This window comes from Strongylocentrotus purpuratus, unplaced genomic scaffold (genome assembly GCF_000002235.5).
Source record: "Strongylocentrotus purpuratus isolate Spur 01 unplaced genomic scaffold, Spur_5.0 spur5_scaffold_21, whole genome shotgun sequence".
Classification (NCBI taxonomy): domain Eukaryota; kingdom Metazoa; phylum Echinodermata; class Echinoidea; order Camarodonta; family Strongylocentrotidae; genus Strongylocentrotus; species Strongylocentrotus purpuratus.
This window is the reverse complement of record NW_022145607.1, coordinates 33215733-33237709: the sequence shown is the minus strand read 5'-3', so window position 1 is coordinate 33237709 and position 21977 is coordinate 33215733. Positions and strand designations below refer to the sequence as shown.

General features: G+C 39.4%; 1 protein-coding gene across 1 annotated transcript; it reads left to right on the top strand.

The window, feature by feature from the left end:
- Window positions 1–812: 812 nt before the first annotated feature.
- LOC105437011 (slit homolog 1 protein-like) lies at window positions 813–21680 on the top strand. The gene is made up of 10 exons (XM_030994338.1): window positions 813–1810; window positions 2905–2976; window positions 4075–4152; window positions 8976–9053; window positions 12647–12718; window positions 15880–16043; window positions 17370–17452; window positions 18133–18322; window positions 18935–19051; window positions 21670–21680. The coding sequence occupies exons 1-10, from the start codon at window positions 1575–1577 to the stop codon at window positions 21678–21680; spliced, it is 1101 nt and encodes a 366-aa protein (XP_030850198.1). The 5' UTR covers window positions 813–1574.
- The last annotated feature ends 297 nt before the right edge of the window (window positions 21681–21977 follow it).

Sequence of the window (21977 nt, the reverse complement as noted above, 5' to 3'; positions counted from 1 at the left end):
ATTGTAAAACAATAAAGTAATCATTTGGCTGCCCAAATCAGCTACCAGCCTTAAGTTCCAGTAAACTTTAAAAGTTAGTTTGATTGAGCTTTTGCGCTTTTGGTACCCCTCCCCCTCCCACTTTGGGGCTGGCGCTGCAGCCCCGACCACGAGTATTTTTTTAATCACAAATATTCGGACAACCGTCACCCATAGTCAGACAGCGAGGTACGTCTAGTCTTTTTTGTAATATCTATGTTTTAGATATAATGTTATTGATTACGAAATTACACTAAAACATTATAATAAAGCGCCAACACTTTTGCTCATTCTCTCAAGTTTGAAATTTGAACATTCTGGCAAAAGACGTCAAACCCCTAGCAAAATTGAGTATGTCTACGGTTGTGCAATAACCAAGATTAGCAGACGAGAAAGTTGGTTGGGATCGGAACGCTAATCTTGATCGCTTCCGATCCTCCAACCATAACATACTAAATGTTCGGTCGTCACCCGCTGCACAATTGAATCGCACTGGACCAAACAATTCTCGTATTTAATTCCATTGTCTGAGCGAAAGTTCTCATCAACATTTCTTTTTCTTCAAAATAATAATCTACTTCTTCATCTCTTCAGGAATGCAGCCGGAAATTAACACGCATGATGGGACTGCAAACCATAAAAACTTAGTCCGGCTGCGTTTTTTTTGCGCGGGCAAAACAAGATGTCACGTTTTGAACAGGTGTGATAAATACTCCCAGTGAGACAATTGTCATTTAATGACACTTTTCTCACATCTCTTTTCTCCTCTATTCTTTGCAGACATAACACATGGACTTCTTCTTCATAAGACAATCCATAATCCTAGCAGTGGTCGTCCGTTGACGTTTCAACAGTTGGGTTACATCTTCAAGTATTGGCTATATACTTCAGAACTGCTTTTTCATCAGCAGTCGCACTCAGACAACTGAAGAAGCTAATATTTACATGTCATCTGTATTTGCTGGACACGGATTCAGGCCTGGAATAAGAGGAGATCTATTTCTGAGGTTAAACTATATCAACTCGGAAAGTAAATAAAGGACACCTGAACTTTGGAACAGATCTACCTGTATCCGAAAGTGGAAAAGTTAGCTAATCTTGACAAGGTTGTACACCGTCGATCTATATAGCCAGTGTTGGTTTCGCGTTCGAACAACTTCCGATTTGTTCACGATTGGAAAGGTTTAAAGTTCATTTGAATCATTGAGAGAGTTTATATTGGAGGAAGAACAGACGGAAACACAATGTTATCTGTGGAATCAGGGATTAAAATAGGTTTAGAGAGTTTGTGAGGTTTCTTTGCTCTCACGATCATAACATTCGTGCAATATTAGACACTCGACAGCATCGGAAGAGGATATATTCAACATTGCCGAGCGAGTTTGAAAGGAGAAGACTGCAGTAGTGGTTTTAGACGTAGTCCAGAGAGGTTAATTGTGAACCCTCAAGTGAGAACTTTTTGCTCAAAAAGATACCACGCATGCTTTCAAGACTTCATAGTCTTTCCTCAGTGTGCACGCGTTTGACAACACCATTCAACACCAACAAGAACAAACATGCAACCAACAATCGTCCGACTCCTAGGTCTTGGACTTATTCTGGACTTGGTCCTAATTCTACCGACGGTCCTGGCCCAGTCAGCGTGCTCCTTTGCTCAAGATGGCACAACTCCTACAGGAAATGATGTTTGTAACTGCTTCGAGTCTCAGAACCCCATGGGTTGGATCGTAGACTGTTCGAAAAAATTTCTGGCCGGGGTACCGACTGGGCTGCCTGCAGAAACTGTATATTTGTAAGTTTATCCAATGTTTGCAATACCTTTATTCATTCAGGAATGACGGGATAGTGTATTGTAATGTATTAATTTGCCACCAAACAGTTTCTATATGATCATTAAAAAGAATTGTCAGCAATTGACCATAAAACTAAATCACACATGCAACGAAACAGAAGCTGGTAAAGATTGGCGCATGCTCTCTTTCGGTAGACCTATTATATAGGTGAACACCAAAGTTATAGAAACGGAAAATCAGATCTCGTTGAAATAAAGATTTTCTTATTCCACCAGTTCTGTCGAAACCACACTGATTTCACATATTATTTAAAGCTTATCTGCCGTAGTTTATAGGAGGGATTAGACTGCCCTGCAAGGTCACTCGACAGGTGGTTATCTCATCAACTCAGCTCTCAGTTAACATAAGAATAAGAGGATCATGGGGGACCAACAGGCACCGATTAGGCAATGTTTGTCATATAGAGGGCGCAAGTAGCTGCAAGTAGTGCAGTGGGCCTTTAAGAGTGAAATGAAATATTAATATTACAAGTAAGTTATATTTGATCTGTCCAAGACTGTTAGAAGTTCGGTTCATTAAACATCCCCATCCAAGCCGTCAAAATTACGTTGCTGTTCAACAATATAAAAAAAGAACGCAGATGTTGCTAGTTGTCGAGTTATGAATATAGAAACATTAATTTCATATGTTTGAGCATTATGAAAACACATTTGAGGCAACGAATAGATTGTGTTGTGGTCGAGTGGATACGTCGCCGGACTGTCGATCACAAGGTCCGCGGTTCGAGTCCCGCCGCTGCACTAATGTCCTTTGGCAAGACATTGATCTACATTTGCCACACTCCACCCAGGTGAAGTAAATGGGTACCTGGTAGGAATTTATTCCTTGAAACGCAGCGCGCGTAACAGCTGCACTGCTAAAGCCAGGGTAATTATGCTGCATTATTGTAGAGCGCTTAGAGACTTCTGACAAAGTAAGTGTTAGGCGCTATATAAGCACTATAATTATTATTATTATTAAAACGATAAATATCGCTATAACTTTTTCATAATATCTGTGTGTGTTTTTTTCTTCTTCGTGTCTTTCCATCCAGATCTCTCAATGAAAACTCAATAACAGCGCTCTCACCCATTTCATTAGAAGGTTTATCGTCACTAGAAATATTGTGAGTATTCATACTAGCCCATAAGCGTATTATTTTGTTTAATTTTAAGCGCCATATTGTTTTAATTTATATGATGATGATGATGATTCAAAGCATTTGTATGGCGCCATATATCTGTTTCAAAAAACATTCAAAGGCGCGAGCTCCTCCAATAACGTTAGCATTTAAATGTCATAACAGAATTTAGTTATAATACTATTACCACGGTTCTGAATTATAATACCAACGTTTTCATTTTTGTAGTCAGAAGCATTATTGCAATGATGATGTTTTTCAAAGCTTAACATTTTGAATGATCTAAGGCCTAACCAATACATTGTTAATTTGCTCTGATAACCATTTTTATATGATAACTGAGAAAAGGAAATTCTGGAAGGAACTTAGAGAGCGAGAAGGGGGTTAACTCATTAACACCGTTCTGGCTCTCAACAGACGAATTATGATCAGTTAATTTAAAGGGATCATTTAGCAATGTTAAAACTGAGATACACGGTCCTACATGTTACCAGTGTCTGTTATATGGTGTAATATTGAAGCCCTAAAAAAAAAAAAATCGCGCTTCAAAATGAACAAGAAAAGCCTCAAAAAAGTAAAAATCTTTGAGTTGACCGGTTTTACCATACTCGTTTTTCCCAATAGACTGTAGTGTTATGAAAACCGTTCGGCGAACGGTTTTCAAAATTTGTAATTCCAATCATTAATATCTTGATAATCAGACAGGCGATCGGCTCGTAAAAGTCATGGAGTTCCTGACTGACCTAAAGTTTTATAATTATCATTGCAGCATGAGCTAAATCAAGGATTATTTCTTAAGGATCTAAGACAAAGTTACCAGATCCCTTTAAGGAGTGAAAAATGAAGCGTCATTTCGTAATGCTCTTCACCCGCCCTACCGTTGGATCATTCGAGGAAAACAAAACTATCTCAACGTAGCAAAACAAACTCCATCGGGACTCGAACCTGGCTTAAAACGCCAACGTCTTGGCCATGGGAGCAAGCTAACGATACTAAAGGAATCAGCCTTACTTTACCTTATAGTCTTCAATGTAAAGTGAAACTATTTCTAATTCTTGTTCCTTTTGTCTTTGATAATTTTAGACAAATCCAGAATAATGGCCTGAGGAGTGATTCAATCGAAGATGGTGCGTTTGCTAATCTGCCCAATCTCAAGTCATTGTAAGTACTCCTCTTGAAATAATATCAGTCAGTCACTGTTAGTCATTGTTTCGGTTACAGTATCATTTAAACATCTCGATTTGAGTTATCATCTCGATTAGTGGATTAGAAATAAACATTGTATTGCATGTGCCGACATAGACTGCTTATTTTAAGAAAGCTATATGATACGAAAAACTTGTTTGGTTTTGATTTTTTTTTTAAAAGTTGGTTCGTTGGTTAATGATACATAAGAAGAGGATTCGTTGTAGACAGGAAGAAAAGGGGAACTTTCTGGAAACGATTTTTTGGTTTCGGAGGCAGGTGGCTGCGGAATTCAACTCTTTGTAAAGCCATTCTATCACGATTAGAGGTTTATTCTCTGCTCCCAGTGGAGAAGGAGCTGCCCTACTTTCACTTTCCTACAAAATATTGGAATGATGTGGAGAGTAAAGAAGAGAAAGGCAGAGAGAGAGAGAGAGAGAGAGAGGGGGTGTGGGGTGGGAGAAGATGGGGAAAGAGACGAGGGAGACTAAAGGAGATGCCAAGACAATATAGAATATAGTAAAGAAGAGAAAGGCAGAGATGAAGGAAGAGAGAGAAAGAGAGAGAGAGAGAGAGAGAGAGAGAGGGGGAGAGAAAGAGAGTGAGAGAGAGAGAGAGAGAGAAAGAGAGAGAGAAAAGGGTTGTATATTGAGGTATACGAATAGAAAGTGGTACGAACGACATAGACATAGACAGAAAAAAGTGAAAGAAAGAGAGGGAGGGAGGGAAAGAGAAAGAGAGAGAGAAAGAGAGAGAGAGAGAGAGAGAGAAGGGGTGGGCAGAGAGAGATACAGAGAGGGTGGGAGAAAGAGAGAGAGAGAGAGAGAAATGGAGGGAGAGGGGAAGAGAGGGAGAGAGGGAGAGAGAAAGAAACAAAGTGAAAGGGGGTCGGAGAGAGAGAGGGGGGTTGGGAAATAGGGTAGAGAACATCGTATCCGAATGAAAGTGCTATTTTGTAGTGAGTCTGTCGTCAGTAGTAATCCCGGTCGAGATTGCCTTGATCGAGGTCGTGAACTTCACACCTAATGATGCGGTAAATGTCGCGTCAGAGAGAGATTGGAGAGAGAGATGAAGAGTCAGAGAGAGAGAGAGAGAGAGATGGAGAGAGAGAGAGAGAGAGAGATGGAGAGTCAGAGAGAGAGAGAGAGAGAGATGGAGAGAGAGAGAGAGAGAGATGGAGAGTCAGAGAGAAAGAGAGAGAGAGATGGAGGGGTGCACCTGCAGAAAAGGGCGTAACCAGAGCGGATCTGGTGGGGTACACCTAATGATGAGTGGGTGTCACCATGGTTTATCTGGTAGAGGGCAATGGTGTCAGAGAGAAGGATGGATGGGTAAATCCCGAGGAAAGGGCGTAGCCAGACCCTATCTGGTAGAGAGGGAAGGGCGGACCCGTCAGAGATGCGGAGGGGTACACCCGGTGGAAGCTTATAGAAATGATTGCCATGATGGCGGGAGGGGCGTTAGTGAGACGGAAGGGGTACACCTGATGGGGGAAGGGTGTAACCGGGATTTCTCTGGTAGTGGGAGAGGTGTCAGAGGGGGGATGGGGCTACAACTGGAATGACAAGAGGAAATGACGAAGCAATGATTTATCTGGAAGTGGGGAAAGCGGGTGGACCCGTCAGAATAAAAGAAAAGAGAGTACACAAGGAATAAGGGTCATGATGGGTGCGAGCCACTTCGTGTAATTCAAAGACTCTTGATCAACAGACTCTCAAAACTGGACACTAAAAGGTAAATAGAAAGCAGAGGGAACCGGGTTTCCCTATAATCTTTCTAAGCAGTATACAAACGGATACCTATATTTATCTCTATTTTTTCCTACGTTGAAAATATAATAAATTAAAGGATTTAATCGTTAAAATATAGACACTCCTATGACAGTTAGCGAATTCACTTGTGTAGATTGCTATATAAGATTTTCGTAAGTGTTGTGCCATATATTATGTGCGTAAGGTTTGAACGCCCAATGTGCATGAATGTTTAAAAACTTTGCTGAAAGGACACTGCCTAGTAGAGTTACAAAATAAATAGCAGATATATACACGATTTTCGTTACAATCGACCCTAGTCGCTTTGAGCAACACAACATTGCTGGGGTTCTTTTGGGGTTTGGGGGCCACAAGGCTTCGACCCTAAACATGTTTAGTAACAATATATATTTTCGGTTGTTTGCGGCCTTCGGAGCAGAAAAATGCTAACGTTTCCCCCACATGAATAAGAAATATTTTATCATTGATCTTAAAGCTTGGGGCAGTTCGGCTGCTTGTTATTAATCAACCTGGTATTGCTTCAAGACGTCGTCAAAGCCATAAAGAAATAAAAGAAGCAAACAAACACACACAAAAAAGCATTGAAAGTATTAAAATGCGCGTAGGCGCTTTCTCTGTTCAGTATTGGCATATGAATTAACCTTGTTTCCTACTTGAATTTTGTAAATAACGAATTTAGCTCACATAAATATGTTCCTTTCATGTTACATTATATCCGGTATCATAAACTGAACCCGCCTACATAATAGTGCAGGCATTATCTTGCACAGAGCTCAAGCAAAGTGAATGTTTTAATGCCAGCTCGTTTAACAGCTATCTTATGGCAGCTGTCAGTATTTGAATGGTTTTAAATTTGGCTTGAATTAGTCCATACCAGTAATTTTCTCAAAAGTGATGATGCACTGTGAGATCAATGTTTATTTAACATGTTTTGAGGCTTGTATTTCCTGCAATATGCTATATATAGATACTATTGAAAGTTTTTGAAACTATAAACCTTGAAGACGGGTTCGTCTCATTTCCGCCTCGGAATTTCCTTCCACTGGTTCTGTCTAAACATTCTTTTGTACAATTTCAAGAAAAGTGCAGACTTACCTAAACATTGGATATTTTCCCGAATAGTTATTAAAAATAAGGGGAGATTTAAAGAGGGAAAGGGGGGGGGGGGGGGGAGAGGTATTACGTTACACTCGACAAAGCAATAAATCGAGCCATTACAACTTGTCTGAGGTTATCAAATTAGCAGCAACTAAATAACTATGGTGGTAATAACACATTTGCCGTTCAAACGGTGTTTACCAACACTTTTGAAAGACCCACAGGTTTGTAAAATTGAAGCACAAAGTCAGAAGCCTCTCGTTTTAGGTAATAAATTACCCTCCCTCTTCTGTTTTAATTTTAAAAATTGTTTTATATTAAAATAAAATGATATATATATTTAAGCTCTTTTTCTCGGTTGGCCCTCTTTCCATCTCGCCGGTGATAGCTCTAAAAGAAAATATCTGTGGTTGAATAAATTAGCCAGCCTTGAAGGAAAACTATCACCATCCGACGTGGGTTATAAATCTCGCCTTTAATTTCACCGTCACGTACATCATGGACTTTAATTTATACCCAAGAAACATGACATAGCTCGTGTGAAAGAATCAGGGACATTACAATCGGGGAAATAATTGGTATTTAATAAAGAACAAATCGATTAAATATGTGCGGGAACATGGTCTATCGCGATTTTCATTCTTTGAAATTGGACTGTCCTCGTCCGGGGGATTGTAAGGTTATCATTGGGTGATGACAGAGGGGAAAATGGGATTAAAATATGTTTGAAAACATGAAGCACGTTGATGGAAAATAGAGGATTAAATGTGCTCGAAAACACATTAGCATGTTGACGGAAATATGTACATGTGTACGGGGTATTGAAAGGCCTATCATCATGTCAGCTTCTTACATTAATCAAGAGATGGCACATTCAAAATCAGCGACAGAAAATTAATGATAGACATGATGGAAGAATCCAATTGGATCGTTCATAATCATATTATTATTATTTAATAAAAAAAAACAGCCGAGATTAGGGAGATCGAAAAAAAATCAGATTGAATTATTTCACACCTACTATTAGTTTAAAATCCTTAACTTCTTACAGAACAGAAATACCAATTGATCAGGTTTGATTGATGGAATGAAAGGAATTAGTTGAGATAAACGAAGCACTGAGCAGGAGAACATATGGATATATGTGACAGGAATAAAGCGTATTTGGGTTTAATTTAACATTTAACTTTGACCCTGCTTATTGGAAGCGTTGGTTTTCCTATCATCTTGTTTCAGACAAAATTTGATTTGGTTTAATTTGATTTGATGTTTATTTGTAATAATAATTATTATTTAAAAAAAATCTAAGATTTATATAGCGCTGGTATACACATACAGTTTCTAAGCACTTTACAAAACAAGTGAAAATTACGTTTAATCTAAATATGTAATAAACATCAACAAGAAATGTGAGATGAACATTGTGCTTAATCTAGACGAAACAAAAGCTCTTACTTAACTAACAGTGTATTAACAGTAACATGATAATGAAAAATTAAAATACAATAAGTAACAATGAAACTGCATGAGTTATGTACTTTAGATAATGAACACATTACAAGAAAATAGGAAACGTGGTTATGAATTTGATATGAAGATGGGGAATTACTTTGTGTTAAATAGGTAGGTCTTTAGTCTGCGTTTAAAGGTGTCAGTAGTTGGGGTTCACAATTTACAATCTGATAACTTTAGATGTATGATAATGGCATAGTATATATACAGAAAAAAGGGGACGTTACTTCAAGCTTATTCTTAAGACGGCCCCTGGAAATGAGGAAAAAGGGACATAGAAAGAGAAGGGACAGAGATGATATACGGATTGTTTCGATTTAAAATATAAGTTTCGCAACAATGTACTTCAAACAGTAAACGAATATTTAGAACATGTTCTTTTAATATGTTTTTAATCGATTGTTGTATCTTTTTCAGAGATTTATCTAACAACCGGATTGCTCTCTCCTCGGCTATGATAAGCCACCTTCTACCCCTGACGAGACTTCAAACATTGTAAGTATCTCCGAATGGTTCCACTAATTAGTGCACTAAATATCCACTAAGAGGCCATTTTCGTAATGTTTTCACTTTTAATACATATATCTATGTTAAGTGCCTCGTTGCAAATTATTAAATTCAACTGTTGTTTATTTTTCATTTTACTGTTTTCTCTTCGACTAATTTGATGAATGATAACTTGTTAATAAATTAGAACACCACGTCTTTTTACACACGCTCGGGAGGGACACGTCATGGTATATGTCTATTATGCTTGTATTCAATTTTGGGACGCTTAATCTTGTACGATTTGTTATGATTGCTGCCATTCTTCTAAGGTGTAGACTATGGGGTGTATATACAAACCTCTGTGAAGAGTGAACAGGTTTATCACAAGTTTGGATTAGAAAGTGATGATCTACACATTTATGACGTTATTTCTGCAGCGCCAAACCCGTCCCACACAAAAATACCTCAACCCCGATTTAATCAAACTGCGTTCCTTTCCCTAAGAACTCAGTCACACTGCTAAATAATATGTCAGTCACAACAACGAGACCGACCTCAGACCGATATCAGGCCGAACCAGGCCGACACCATACCGACAACAGACTGAACGAGACCGCACAAGACCGACAAAAGACCGAATGAGACCGACACCAGTACAACAACAGACCGAATAAAATAATACGTTATCCAAAAAAATCCCAGACAGACTAAAATATAACTGATAACCGAATGAAAGTTAGTAATTTGGGAGTAACAGGACAATGTAACTCTAGTGTCGGTCTGGTGTCGGGTCTCGTCGGTCTGCTATCGGGCTGGTTCGGTTTGTTGTCGGTCTGTTGTCGGGTCTCATCGACTTGACTGAGGTATTATAGCAAAGGGTCGGTCAGTTTGGAATAGGTTTGGGAGCTTGAACCGACAAGAAACCGACCCCAGACCGTTCGAAACTTAGATTACGCTAAATTGCCCAAAATCGGTCGGTGTAGAGTTGGAGCGGTGTCGGTTTGACAGTGTGACTGAGATATTATCGACTCTAAATCGACACATATCCGACCGATTGTCTGTCATTGTTGGATACTGCTATGATTTCAAAATGAACACACCGAAAAACACATAGCACTTAATTAAACGAACTGGACATTTTCCGGTGTCTGAATTATTCGTTGTTTTATTTACTGTGAATGTGTTGGCCTTTTGGAAATATGATGATCATTTAGGGTCTCGATCTCAGTCCCGTTGGTGTGACTGGATATAAAGAAGACTCGCGTATATGTTTCATCGCCTGGTAGACACGGTATGTGCCGAATTGAAATGCGAAAATATACACATCTCTGTCACTCTGGTGAGGTTTTGAGATTCCCGGGGTATACGAAGCCGTGATTCTTTCTAGGGTAACTTCGCTCAACGCCATTGCAGTCATTCTTGTTATCAAGCGCGTCTCCTCGTACAGGATTTCTTCTTTCTTTGAAGAGTAGAGTTCTGGTAAAGCTTAAACGTAATATTTGAGCTTTCTCCTTCTTTGTACGTCAGTTTTTAACAGAATGACTAGGAGAATGTCGTTGAAATGTCCTCTCAATAGGACTGCTCTTTAAATACCACGACCCCTCCCCTACCATATTCGCAAACTGACAAGAAATTGCTGGAAATTTGGCCCAGACTTTCATGCCACATAACATTTGTGTTTATAAGTCCCGTCAAATACATGCTTGCGATTTTCAGGAAGACTGAACCAATTTCTTTTTCATATTGATCATACCAAAACGTTACAGTTTACACCAAATTCTTACCTACTACCTAACCAATCATTCGTTCAGAATTGCCTCCAGACAATTTCGTTCACAATGTAATGACACGACCCGCATTCAACTTGAAACTTTATCTTGAACATTGAACATTAAAAGAGATCGAATTTCGTAACCGAGACGGGGGTTGGAATTGGTGCGCCATTACAAAGGGCACACTTCAGACGCTTTGCCCCTACTTTACGACGAGATTGGCGATTTTCCCGAGCGTCTTTACGACAAGGAATCCAAGAGTTTATTTCTTTGTTACAGGGCTGTTACCTAAAATGTCAAAACAACCATACATCATGATTATGTTCGTTGCTATGGAGGCATGAGCTTGAAGTTAACGACGCAAGCGTGTTAAGACATGGAACGAGGTGTAGGTAGGAGAGGGGAGGGGAGATGAGAAAGGGGTACATTTGAGGGAGCTGATTGGAGGGGGGGGGGGGGAGGTATCAGCTACGGGGAGGGGGTGGAGGGAGAGCAAGAATTCACTTAAGATTTCAAGTTCATTGTATATTCGTTCTTCAGTTTAAAAAACACGCAAAAACATTAAAATATATACAAAGCATTTCAAGGGTAAATACAAGGTACATTAAATAAATTCATTTGAAATAAGAAGAATAAAGAATAAAAGGGCCATCTTTAAAAGCCTCCTGAGGCTTGACAGGTTATTGTTTTCCAGAATTATCAAGCTATAAGATTTATATTTTGGAGGAGAAAAAAGAAAGGGGTAAAACAAAGGTGTTTGGGGTTTTAAATTTCAAAATTGAATAAAAAACAACTGGTAAAATAATAATAAACTAAAAGACAATACTATGAATTGTCTGAGGAATGATAGAATATTTTTCAAGGACAAATTGGAATATTACGGGTTTTTTAAAGATTTAAAAGTGTCCACTGAAATCATAGGATATGCGACTCTTGAGCCGTGATAAAGCATGCAAGAGATCCCTTTTCCTAGCTTCTTTTAACAAAATACGACTGTTTTCTATTGTTTATCTATTCGTTTTATCGATAAGCCATATAAAGTGTGGTAGTCCCAATCAAATCAAATAAAAAGACATACTGCATGCCGACTTCACGTCGATTTAATACTTCCTCTTCATGTACACCAAGGAAATTACTTTTATTTAGAACCACTGAAAGGTTTCCAAGCTCCTAGCACCAGTGATTCTCTTTTTTTTGTTGTTAAAGCTGTATGAAGCACACTTTGAATAATAATAACCTTTTATTCAGTTCTAGTATAGCGCATATCGCATTATATATAAAGTCCCTATGCGCTTCCAGAGAGCTTTGGAAATTATTACCCTAATAATAATAATAATTATAGTACATTTATAAAGCGCAGAAACTATCCAATATTAGGTATATATTCTACTGCGCTACAAGAGCTCCTGATATGCTTAGATTTACGGTACAGTTAATTAAAAAGAAGTGTTTTCAGTTTTGACTTAAAGACGTTTACAGATGGTGATTTCCTAATAATCCTACCAGGTACCCAGTTACCTCACCTGGGTCGAGTGTGGTAAAATGTAGATTAATGTCTTGCCAAATGACATTAGTGCTACGGCGGGACTCGAACCGCGGACCTGGTGATCAACAGTAGGGTGACATATCCACTCGACCACGACACCTATTTTTTCATGGAGTACAATGCAAGAATGGTCCTTACCAGAAATCTGGAATAAGCCGTTGAAGTGCCAAATGTAAACACCCTTTCATAACCCCACCCCCCTTTCCTCTTTTTTAAAATTTTTATAGAATGCAGACCATGAAGATTTATTATTGTTTCTTTATTTTCCTGTCATATTTCAGAACCCTGACGAATAACAACATCAACACCATAGACAGTTCAGCAGTTGAAATATTTGATCGACTTGATACACTGTAAGTATGACATAAAAACGTAGCCTTTTTATGAACTTTTTTTTGGCGTATCCTTGATTATAGTTCTAAAATAATTGTCAGCGTGATGTGTATGTATAAATTTTAAACCCAATGTTAAATCTTTGATTATGGTTGTACCTCCTTTTTTTTAGATCAATACTAACATGCAAGGGACGCATTTTATGAAGTAATACTAATATACCACAGCACATAAAAACACGAATTCTTTAAAATCTTTTAAACGTAAGTTTGAAGAGTATTTCTTGCTGAAAGTCTTGGATATATGAAAGCTTTTTATTCTAATGGCACAAAGTAATGATATCATTCACGTATGCTAGGAGTCCACTGGGCCGGCGCCAGTTGGTGCCAGTTCGCGCCAAAGATTATGTGATTGGCGCGTAGTGGCTCGCTGTGGCGCCGAATTAATGTCCGCTCGGCATGTGTCGCCAAGTGGAATAAACTGGGTGCCATATGGCGTGCGCCAAATGCCACCCGGCTTGCTCCAAAATGTTGCGCCAGTTCGCGCCAGTTTGCGCCATTACACGGCCATTTGATTCCAAAATTCACCCTGTTGGCGCCATTCGCGCCAATAGACGGCTACTTTGCGCCACTTGGTGATTAGTTTGTGCCAAAGGTCGCCAAATTGGTTTGAACTTGCCGCCGCTTGGCGCTACTTGCCGACTAAATAAATACCGGCCATTGGCTACCTGGTTCAGACCCTCCTCAGCTGCTGTATGAACAACATCTCTACTAAATATTTACAATTTTGATATGTCTGAGGCTTTTGATAATGTTGGAGTGATGATGCTGCTCCATCAGAAGATGATGAGAGATTCTGAGGTGGCCACTGCCTATCAACTTATGCTGGCCAATCCTGAAGAAGAAGAGCCTCCTAAGAAGAAAAGGAAGCACACCTGGTGGTTTAGACCCATGCTCCACCCAGTTGAGGGCCGAACATGGACAGTACCACACTTTGATGGAAGAGCTGAGTGAGAATGACAGGAGGAAGTTCAAGAACTACACCAAGGTGTCCCCAGAGATGTTTGATGACCTGTTGGTCAGGCTTACACCCCACTTGCAGAAGAAGGACACCCACTTCAGGAAGGCCATTCCCCCTGGTCTCAAGTTGTCCGTCTTCCTGCGCCATCTCGCCACTGGGGCCACCTATGCCGAGCTGTCTTACAACTTCCGAGTGGACAAGGAAACCATCCAGAAGTTTGTCCCTGAGGTAGCCAGAGCGATAGTGGATGAGTATGCTGCAGAAGTCATCTCCCTCCCCACAACCAATGAAGGCTGGCTTGAGGTTGCAGGTGATTTTGAAGCCAGATGGAATCTTCTTCACTGTCTGGGAGCCTATGATGGAAAGCACATCCATCTCCAGAAGCCCAACAAATCAGACAGCCTTTACTTCAACTACAAGCAGTTCATCTCGGTTGTCCTGATGGCTCTGGTAGATTCAAAGTACAAGTTCATGTGGATCGATGTGGGTGGGGTTGGCCATCAGTCTGATGCCTAGATCTACAACAACAGTGAACTGAAGGAGTGCATTGAAGCTGGCACTTTAGGCATCCCAGATCCAGCTCCTCTTCCCCATAATGATGAAGAGCACCCTTTGCCGTACTTCTTCGTGGGAGACGATGCCTTCGCCATAAGGACGTACATGATGAAGCCCTATGGCTGTCGTAACTTGGACCAACAGCAGAAGATCTTCAACTACAGGCTGTCCAGGGTAAGGCGTGTGGTTGAAAATGCCTTTGGCATTCTGGTTCTGCGTTCCCAGTGCTTCCTTGGCCAGATGAGACAGGAACCAGATACAGTCCGCCTGCTCGTTGAAGCTGCCGTCATGCTGCACAACCTCACCAGGAAGCGCTATCAGGCACTGGACGTCCGCATGTTGGACCAGGATGATGCCCAGCACAACCTCATCCCTGGAGCTTGGAGAACTGCCGCCATCACTGTGATAAAGTCCTTTTTTTTTTTTTTTTTGGATTGGGTTTTAAGGCAATTCAGTCAAAATTGACTATTTATGCCTCTCGCGCTGTGCTTGGATTTTGAAAAAAAAATACTTATTCATATACCTATTTATATAAAGATATACTCATATAAAGTCCTGCGATGCCGCCCTGCTTTTATAGGCGGCAAGTGGCGCCTAATGGTGGGCAACCAGGTGGCATTTGGCGCGAAGTAGTCACCAATCGGGTGCCGTTTGGCTCGCGTAGTGGCGCAAACAAGGTGCCCCTTGGCGCCAAGTGGCGCCATGTGGCGCTAAATCTCATTGGCGCAACTTGGCGCGCGCCATTACATTCCGGTGGATTCCAATAGGCGGATTGTTTGCGCCAAAGGGCGATATGTTCGCGCCATTTGGTGCCATTTGGCGGACACTTGGCGCTGATTTCTCGATGCAAGTGGCGCGACGAAAATTTCAAACATTTTGAAATTTTCTTGCCGCCACATTCAAATTTGGCGCCGTTACGGGCCACCACGAGCCAGTTGGGAGGCAGTTTGAGCCACTACACGCCACTGGGCACCTTATTGGCGACACTAGGCGCCACAGTAAATTGCATTGGCGCAAACTGGCGCCAACTGGCGCGGCCCAGTGGACTCCTAGCATTACATTTTTGTTGACAAGGCTGTCACTTGCCATATAAAACAATGTACATGTATGTGGAAATTTATTTCAATAAACTTGTGGGCTTTTGCAGCTTGACATATTAATGCTATTTGGTATAAACAGGTGTATGTTTTGTTCCACTCTTGTGTCAGCTGATTTCGTTTGAAACAATGCCGGTGCGTTAAACTTCACATTAATGAACCTATGAAACCTTGTTCTGTAGGGCATCAACATTTTTTCTTTTAGTTGTTAAAATATCAATGTTTTCTTTCAATGCCTATTCAATTGCGACACGCCTGTTGAATGATTGTTATCATTAATTTCAACGCAGCTTCCAATATATAACAAAAATGCGATTTTAAATGGTTGAAAATAAACACGAGTCTATGTTTCCGAGTTTCATTCAAAACGACTGAACCCCCCTACACCCCTTCCCCGAAAAATTAAATTATTAAATACAAATTTTGAAATGACGTCTCGCGGACGTTAGCATAAATGAAACATACAACCTTTTTTTTCTTTATGTCATTGTATTTTTAATCTTCATCAGGGATCTTACATCGAATGTTTTCGTCTGCGACTGCGATCTGTCCTGGTTCAGGAATTGGTTATTGAACACTGGTCACGTGGGTCACCAGATCACGGGGGCGACCTGTTCCTCTCCCCTAGAGTACCAGAGAGAGGAAATCACTGGGGCTGGATTCTGCTCTCCAAGTAAGATTAATTTAAATATTTTAGATATTAGTGGCGTATCCGGGGGGGGGGGGGGGCTTGGGGTGACACGCTTCAAAGAGATGAAATCAGGGCAAGAAATGAAATCATAGACCAGGGATAGATTCTGTAAGATTGATTCAAATATTTTAGGTATTAGTGATTTATACAAGGGAAGCCTGAGGGTATAGGGGCGGGGGAGGGGGCTTGGGGTGGCACGCTACTCTACTTAGCAGAACTGGAGAATTATAAGCACCTTAACTGGATTCTGCCCTTCAAGGAAGACTCGGATAAATCTAAAGTTCGATTACTCTCTTATTATACTCCTCAGCTGTGTCACAGAGATGAAATCGCAGTAGCTGGCTTCTGTCCTTCAAGAAATATTAATTCAAATTATGTTTATTATGGGGTATCCAAAATGAAATGGGCCACGTACTCTTCTCAAGAACATCAGCCTATCAGAGAGTTGACGTTACAATAGATGGGGTCTGCCAGTCAAGTAACACTCAGATGAATTCAAATATTAAAAGGATTAGTTATCTATTTCATATATTTTTTTGTTTTGTTACTCCGTCTCCTTTTACGCCATTATATGAGAGAGCAGGGGATTGTTTTTTCACAAAGACTAAGATCGACTTAAGTTGGACGTGAACTATGGCAGGCAATTCATGCCACTGGTTGCTCTCACCATTGATCTCTCGAGGGACATCACAAATCGACTGAATTTACATTTTTTGATTGTTCATTGTCGAAGAACAAAAGTTACTTTCATTTTGAACTTAAGTTATATCTCAGACTTAGAATTATACTATGGTAGGCGATTTATGCCCTTAAAAAGTCTTGAACTAGATGTGAAATGAAATGGAAAAAAACTTAGAAATAATGATCTTTAGATGATATTTTTCCCTTCAATAATTGAGTTTTGTAGATATGTGACAACGATACGGTAATCTACATTTAGAGACCAATGCCAGGAATGGTGAGAGCAACCAGTAGCATGAACGGCCTGCCATAGTTCAAGTCGATCTTAGTCTCTGTGAAACATCCCCCATGATATACACCGTTGCCTTTAAAGTTGGAATAATTGTTTTCTTACCTCTTTTCACGAGATGACTGTGACAATATGATTTAATCTTGATAGATAAAGTTGATATCTTTTCAGAAACTATGGATCAAACTTTATTCTTCAATCTTTATCGATTCATAGCGTTCTGAGATAGAAATTTAAGAAGAAGAAACTTATCTGTCAATTACAGTCATTATTTCATGAAAATATTTACGAAAAAGGGTGAATACTTGATTTAATTTCACTTTCATCTCTTGTTTCAGGCGTCTGCATTTTATGTAATGGCGGGAGCGATGCGGAGTGTAACAGTCAGCCCAGTGCGATTCAGACGTGTAGCTCTACACAGGTAAGCAACGACATTGATTTTGTTGCCTTTTATATTTCACAAATCATTTTAATGTCAGCATTGGTGAAAACTAAATCCAGAGTACACAGTACTTGATGGCTGATAGCTAAAATAAGAAGAAGACACACTTAAAGCGGAAACTCATACATATGTAAATGACTTCTTCAAAAACTTTTAAAATAAAAACTATATAAAAAAAGAAACTAGTTTGCAGAACAACCTCATTGCTTCTCATCCCAAATCGAAATAAATCCCGACTTCTTTAGCACAATTAATTCTTTTGTTTCCGAGAAAAATATTTCTTTCATATTCTGACAGAATTGCCTTTTACAAATTTACACTTTGATTCATTGAAAACGAAATGATTTTAGGCTTCAGTAGCTTTTTCATATTTGTTCATATGCTAAAAAATCAATCCTTTCAAGTTCATACGCGTTATACATGAGGACATATAATTGAGGTCTACGTCATAAGAGTTACAATCACTTTAATTACCTGACATGAATGCAGTTTCAATATATTTTCTTTTCCTTATGTTTCAAATATTATTTAAACCATAACTTTCCTAATGATTCAAATCGTTGCATAGTTTATTCATTTTATTCTAGCCTTTTTAGGGAGGGGGGGGGGGGGTAGTTGTGTCATTATTATGTAATATTCCATTCCATGTCTATTTCCAGGGGGCGTGCTTCAACGAAATTCGGGTGTCGAACGGAGTGTACAGCATTCAGAAAAGTTGCAAGCAAATCCAGGCTTGCCTCAACCAGGTCAGATCCAACGCCAGACAGTGCAACGCGGGAACATCAGATTCTGTTTGTAGAACATGTTGCCTCGGTGATCTCTGTAATAGACCAGCATCCGGGGTACTAGGTAGGATTTAAAAAAAACATTAATTAGAGAATAGATGTTTAAATTTCTTGCTCTTCTTTTTTTCAATAAAGTCTTTATTCAATTTTTATCAAAGCATTAAACAGTATATTCATAAAACAGTATAATCATAAGTAAATGTACAAAATAGTGGATACACACGTTTGTCAAACAAAGGTAAAATGAAAAGCAAGATTCTAGTATCTAAATAAGTTGGACATGCCTTACCAAGGAATAAAATTACTTATATTGTTGCGTGTAGAGAGTTTGTTCGACTTCATAATGATATTTACTTTCTTTTGAAAAGATGGAAATGCTAAAGATCCCTTCAAACATCTAGTTTCTTTGACCTCAGTCACACCAACGTGACTGACAAGAGACCGACAAAAGACCGAACCAGGCCGACTCTAGACCGAACCAGGTCGACACTAGACCGACGAGAACCGGCACTAGACCGACCACAGACCGAACAAACCGACACTAGACCGAATACAGACCGAACCAGGCCGACTCTAGGCCAACGAGACCCGACAATAGACCGACGACAGACCGAACCAGGCCGACACCAGACCAACTCTGTGTTTTGATTATTATTTTTATTTTTTAATTCACCAGACGATTACACTCTTCCTGGATTCCCACGCGATCCGAGTCTGGTAGTTGAGACTACAACTCCATTAAAAACTACTGTGACAGAGACCACCACAGCATCCGCCACTACCGAAACTACAAGTAAGCGCTCTGGGTTTTTATGCTTTTAGTACGATTGATATATAAAAATATGATATTTTATTTCTTCCTTAATCTCTTTACGAGCTATCGATTCCTCCCATTTAATGTCTTAATGGTCACACCTAGTTTTACTACTGTCTTTTAACAGCAATTAACATGTACACGTATAACTCTTTATTTACCAATTCCTTTTGTTTTCATTAAAATTAATGATGGTGGCGTAGCCGGCGCCGTGATGTAAGCCTTTGAGGGGACACTTTTGATGGAGAAGAAGAAGAAGAGAGAGAGAGAGAGAGAGAGAGGGGGGGGGGGGGGGGGTGCATGGGCACCGGTTATCCTATATAGGTTGATGAAATATAAGAGAACTAGACTTTAATTCGTCACTTAGACGAATTAGGTGATACGTATGATAATGGTTTACATAACGAATAAGGCATGACACGATATATTATTTTGTAAAATGCTTCTCCCATTTATATGCTTCTCCCATTATGATCTATTTATATGTCAAGATTAAATTGTGTCTCCTTGATCATCATGGATCTAGGGAAGATAGATTGAAACAATATATGACCTTTGACCCTGTGCAGTAACCAGTTACACATTTGACTCTAATTTACATCATAAAGAACACCTTTTGACGATTTTATCTTATTCAAAGAAATGAAAATGTAATTGATAAATGATAATGAAGATGATCATGATCATGAGCGTGATCCTGATATCTTATTGAAAAAATGAGGGGTGATTTAGATAGCATATAGTCTCAGCTACATTATCCTCAAATATCAACAAAATCCAAGCAGGAATAACGGCGATATTGCTCGCAAAAGACAGAAATGTAGAATCCAGATTTGAGGAAAAGTCATCTCCCATAGGGATTAGACACAAAGAGTAATCGTTTAAGTGAAAATAGGGTAATAATAAAGCAAATAGTTTATTCGCAGATGTACGTGTTTTAATAATCAAAGGAGATGGTACAGTGAAAGGTCAAAAAGAAAAAAAAAAGTAAAGGAAAAAAAGTGGTTGGAGACGCCCAGACTCGAACCAGGGACCTCGAGGATAGAATTCAAGTGCGTTAACGATATACCAAAACAATTCACATAGCGATTACACGTAAACGGAAAATGGGATTCTCAAATCCCACTTTGCAAGTGCAATATGAGCATGATCCCGGCATCTGATCAAAAAATGAAAGACACATTTGAGATAGCTCATTGTCTCCGCTACAACATACTCGAAGCTCAGCGTAAACAAAGATAAAACAACAGAGATATTGCTCGCGAAAGAGGGAAATGTAGAATCCAGTTTTGAGAAATAGTCATGTCCCATAGACAATACACGCAAAATGTGAAAAACTGACATGCCTCCTTTAATCGCAAAAATACGCCATGATACCTTTGTCAAACTGGAAAGGTGTGGTCACTGCATTTGTAGAAAATTATCTCAGCTAGAAAATATCGAAATTAAAGAGAAAAACAATCTATATTTACAGAAATACAATCAATTTCCCAAAAATATGCAAACGTCATAATATGCAAATTTAAATTTTGAGTTTGGAGGCCTTTATGATGACATTATGACTTAATTGAGGGTCAAATGAGACATGAAATCATATCTCCATTTCATAATCTATCCAAATATGAAAAAATATTAGGAGTTTCTATCTATTCTAAAGAGTTAAAATGAAATTTATATAGGCATGTTTTTGCCCATGTATTGTGGATAAAGATAACGCAAATCCGCGCGTGCTGTCAACTTTGACGGACGCTCATTGCGTTAATAAAAGGTGAACAAATTATCAATATGCTTGGAAAAATGTGCCACATATGATGACAGAGAAAATTCGGCGATTCTACGTTGCAAAATGCCAGTACGCGCGGAAACGCGCACGCATGCGCGTGTGCGCGATTTTTTTGCGAAATGCTTTAAATGGCCTGAAACGTATGCAAAAAAAATTTGGGATGATTCGGAGCATTTTAAATTTTTGCGCGCGCGTAAACGCGCGGACGAACGCGCACGCGCGCATTTGCGCACATTTATTGACCTCAACTTGACCGGACGGATATTGATCTTAATCATGATAATTATGAATAGGAAATAACTTTCCGTTACGAAGATATGATCATAAGTTGATTTTCACAAAATGGCGCATGGATGACGTCACGATCAATTTGACTCTCTAAAAAGTCACGCAGTTCTAAGTTAGACTAAGATCTATCATCATGGCAAGTTTCATGATAATGGCTTTATTCAGTCTTGAGATATCCTGCGAACAAATTCGAGGAAGAATAATAATAAATAAATAAATAAATAATAAAAATCTTGACGAAATCAAAAGGTGATACGTCTACGTACGTATCACCTAATGAGACCATTTGGTTAGAGGGTGGTGTTTTTCACGATGTCTTCTCCTTTTCCTTTCGTCCCCCTCTTTGAGCCCCCTCCCCATTTGTTTTTCTCCCTTTTCTCGCCTTCTGGTTTGGTTCGGAAGGGATGGGCACTTGCCCCCGATGAACGTAATAGCAATTATTGTAATGATTGTCTTAGCAACTGAAAGTAATTTGAATGCCATTTGTAATTTGTGTATGTGCATGTTCAGTTCATCTATGTGATAGGGATAGCCTAGATTTCAATTCATACTTGTAGTAGCATGACGAGGGTTATTCCTTTTTGCACGATCACCACTTGCTCATTTTATATATATCTTCGGGTAATTTCTATTTCTTATTCGGATATACCCTGCCATCCTATTCATATTATGCACGATTTCTGTTTATGATTTATATTTAGTTGTAGTATTTGCATGCCTTTATTTTACTCATGCATGTTTCCACTTTGTTTCACTTTCCTTCACCGTTCATTTCCCCCACACCATTTCCTCTGGTTCACCCTAATTTGCATGCACTCAACTAATATAGACGAG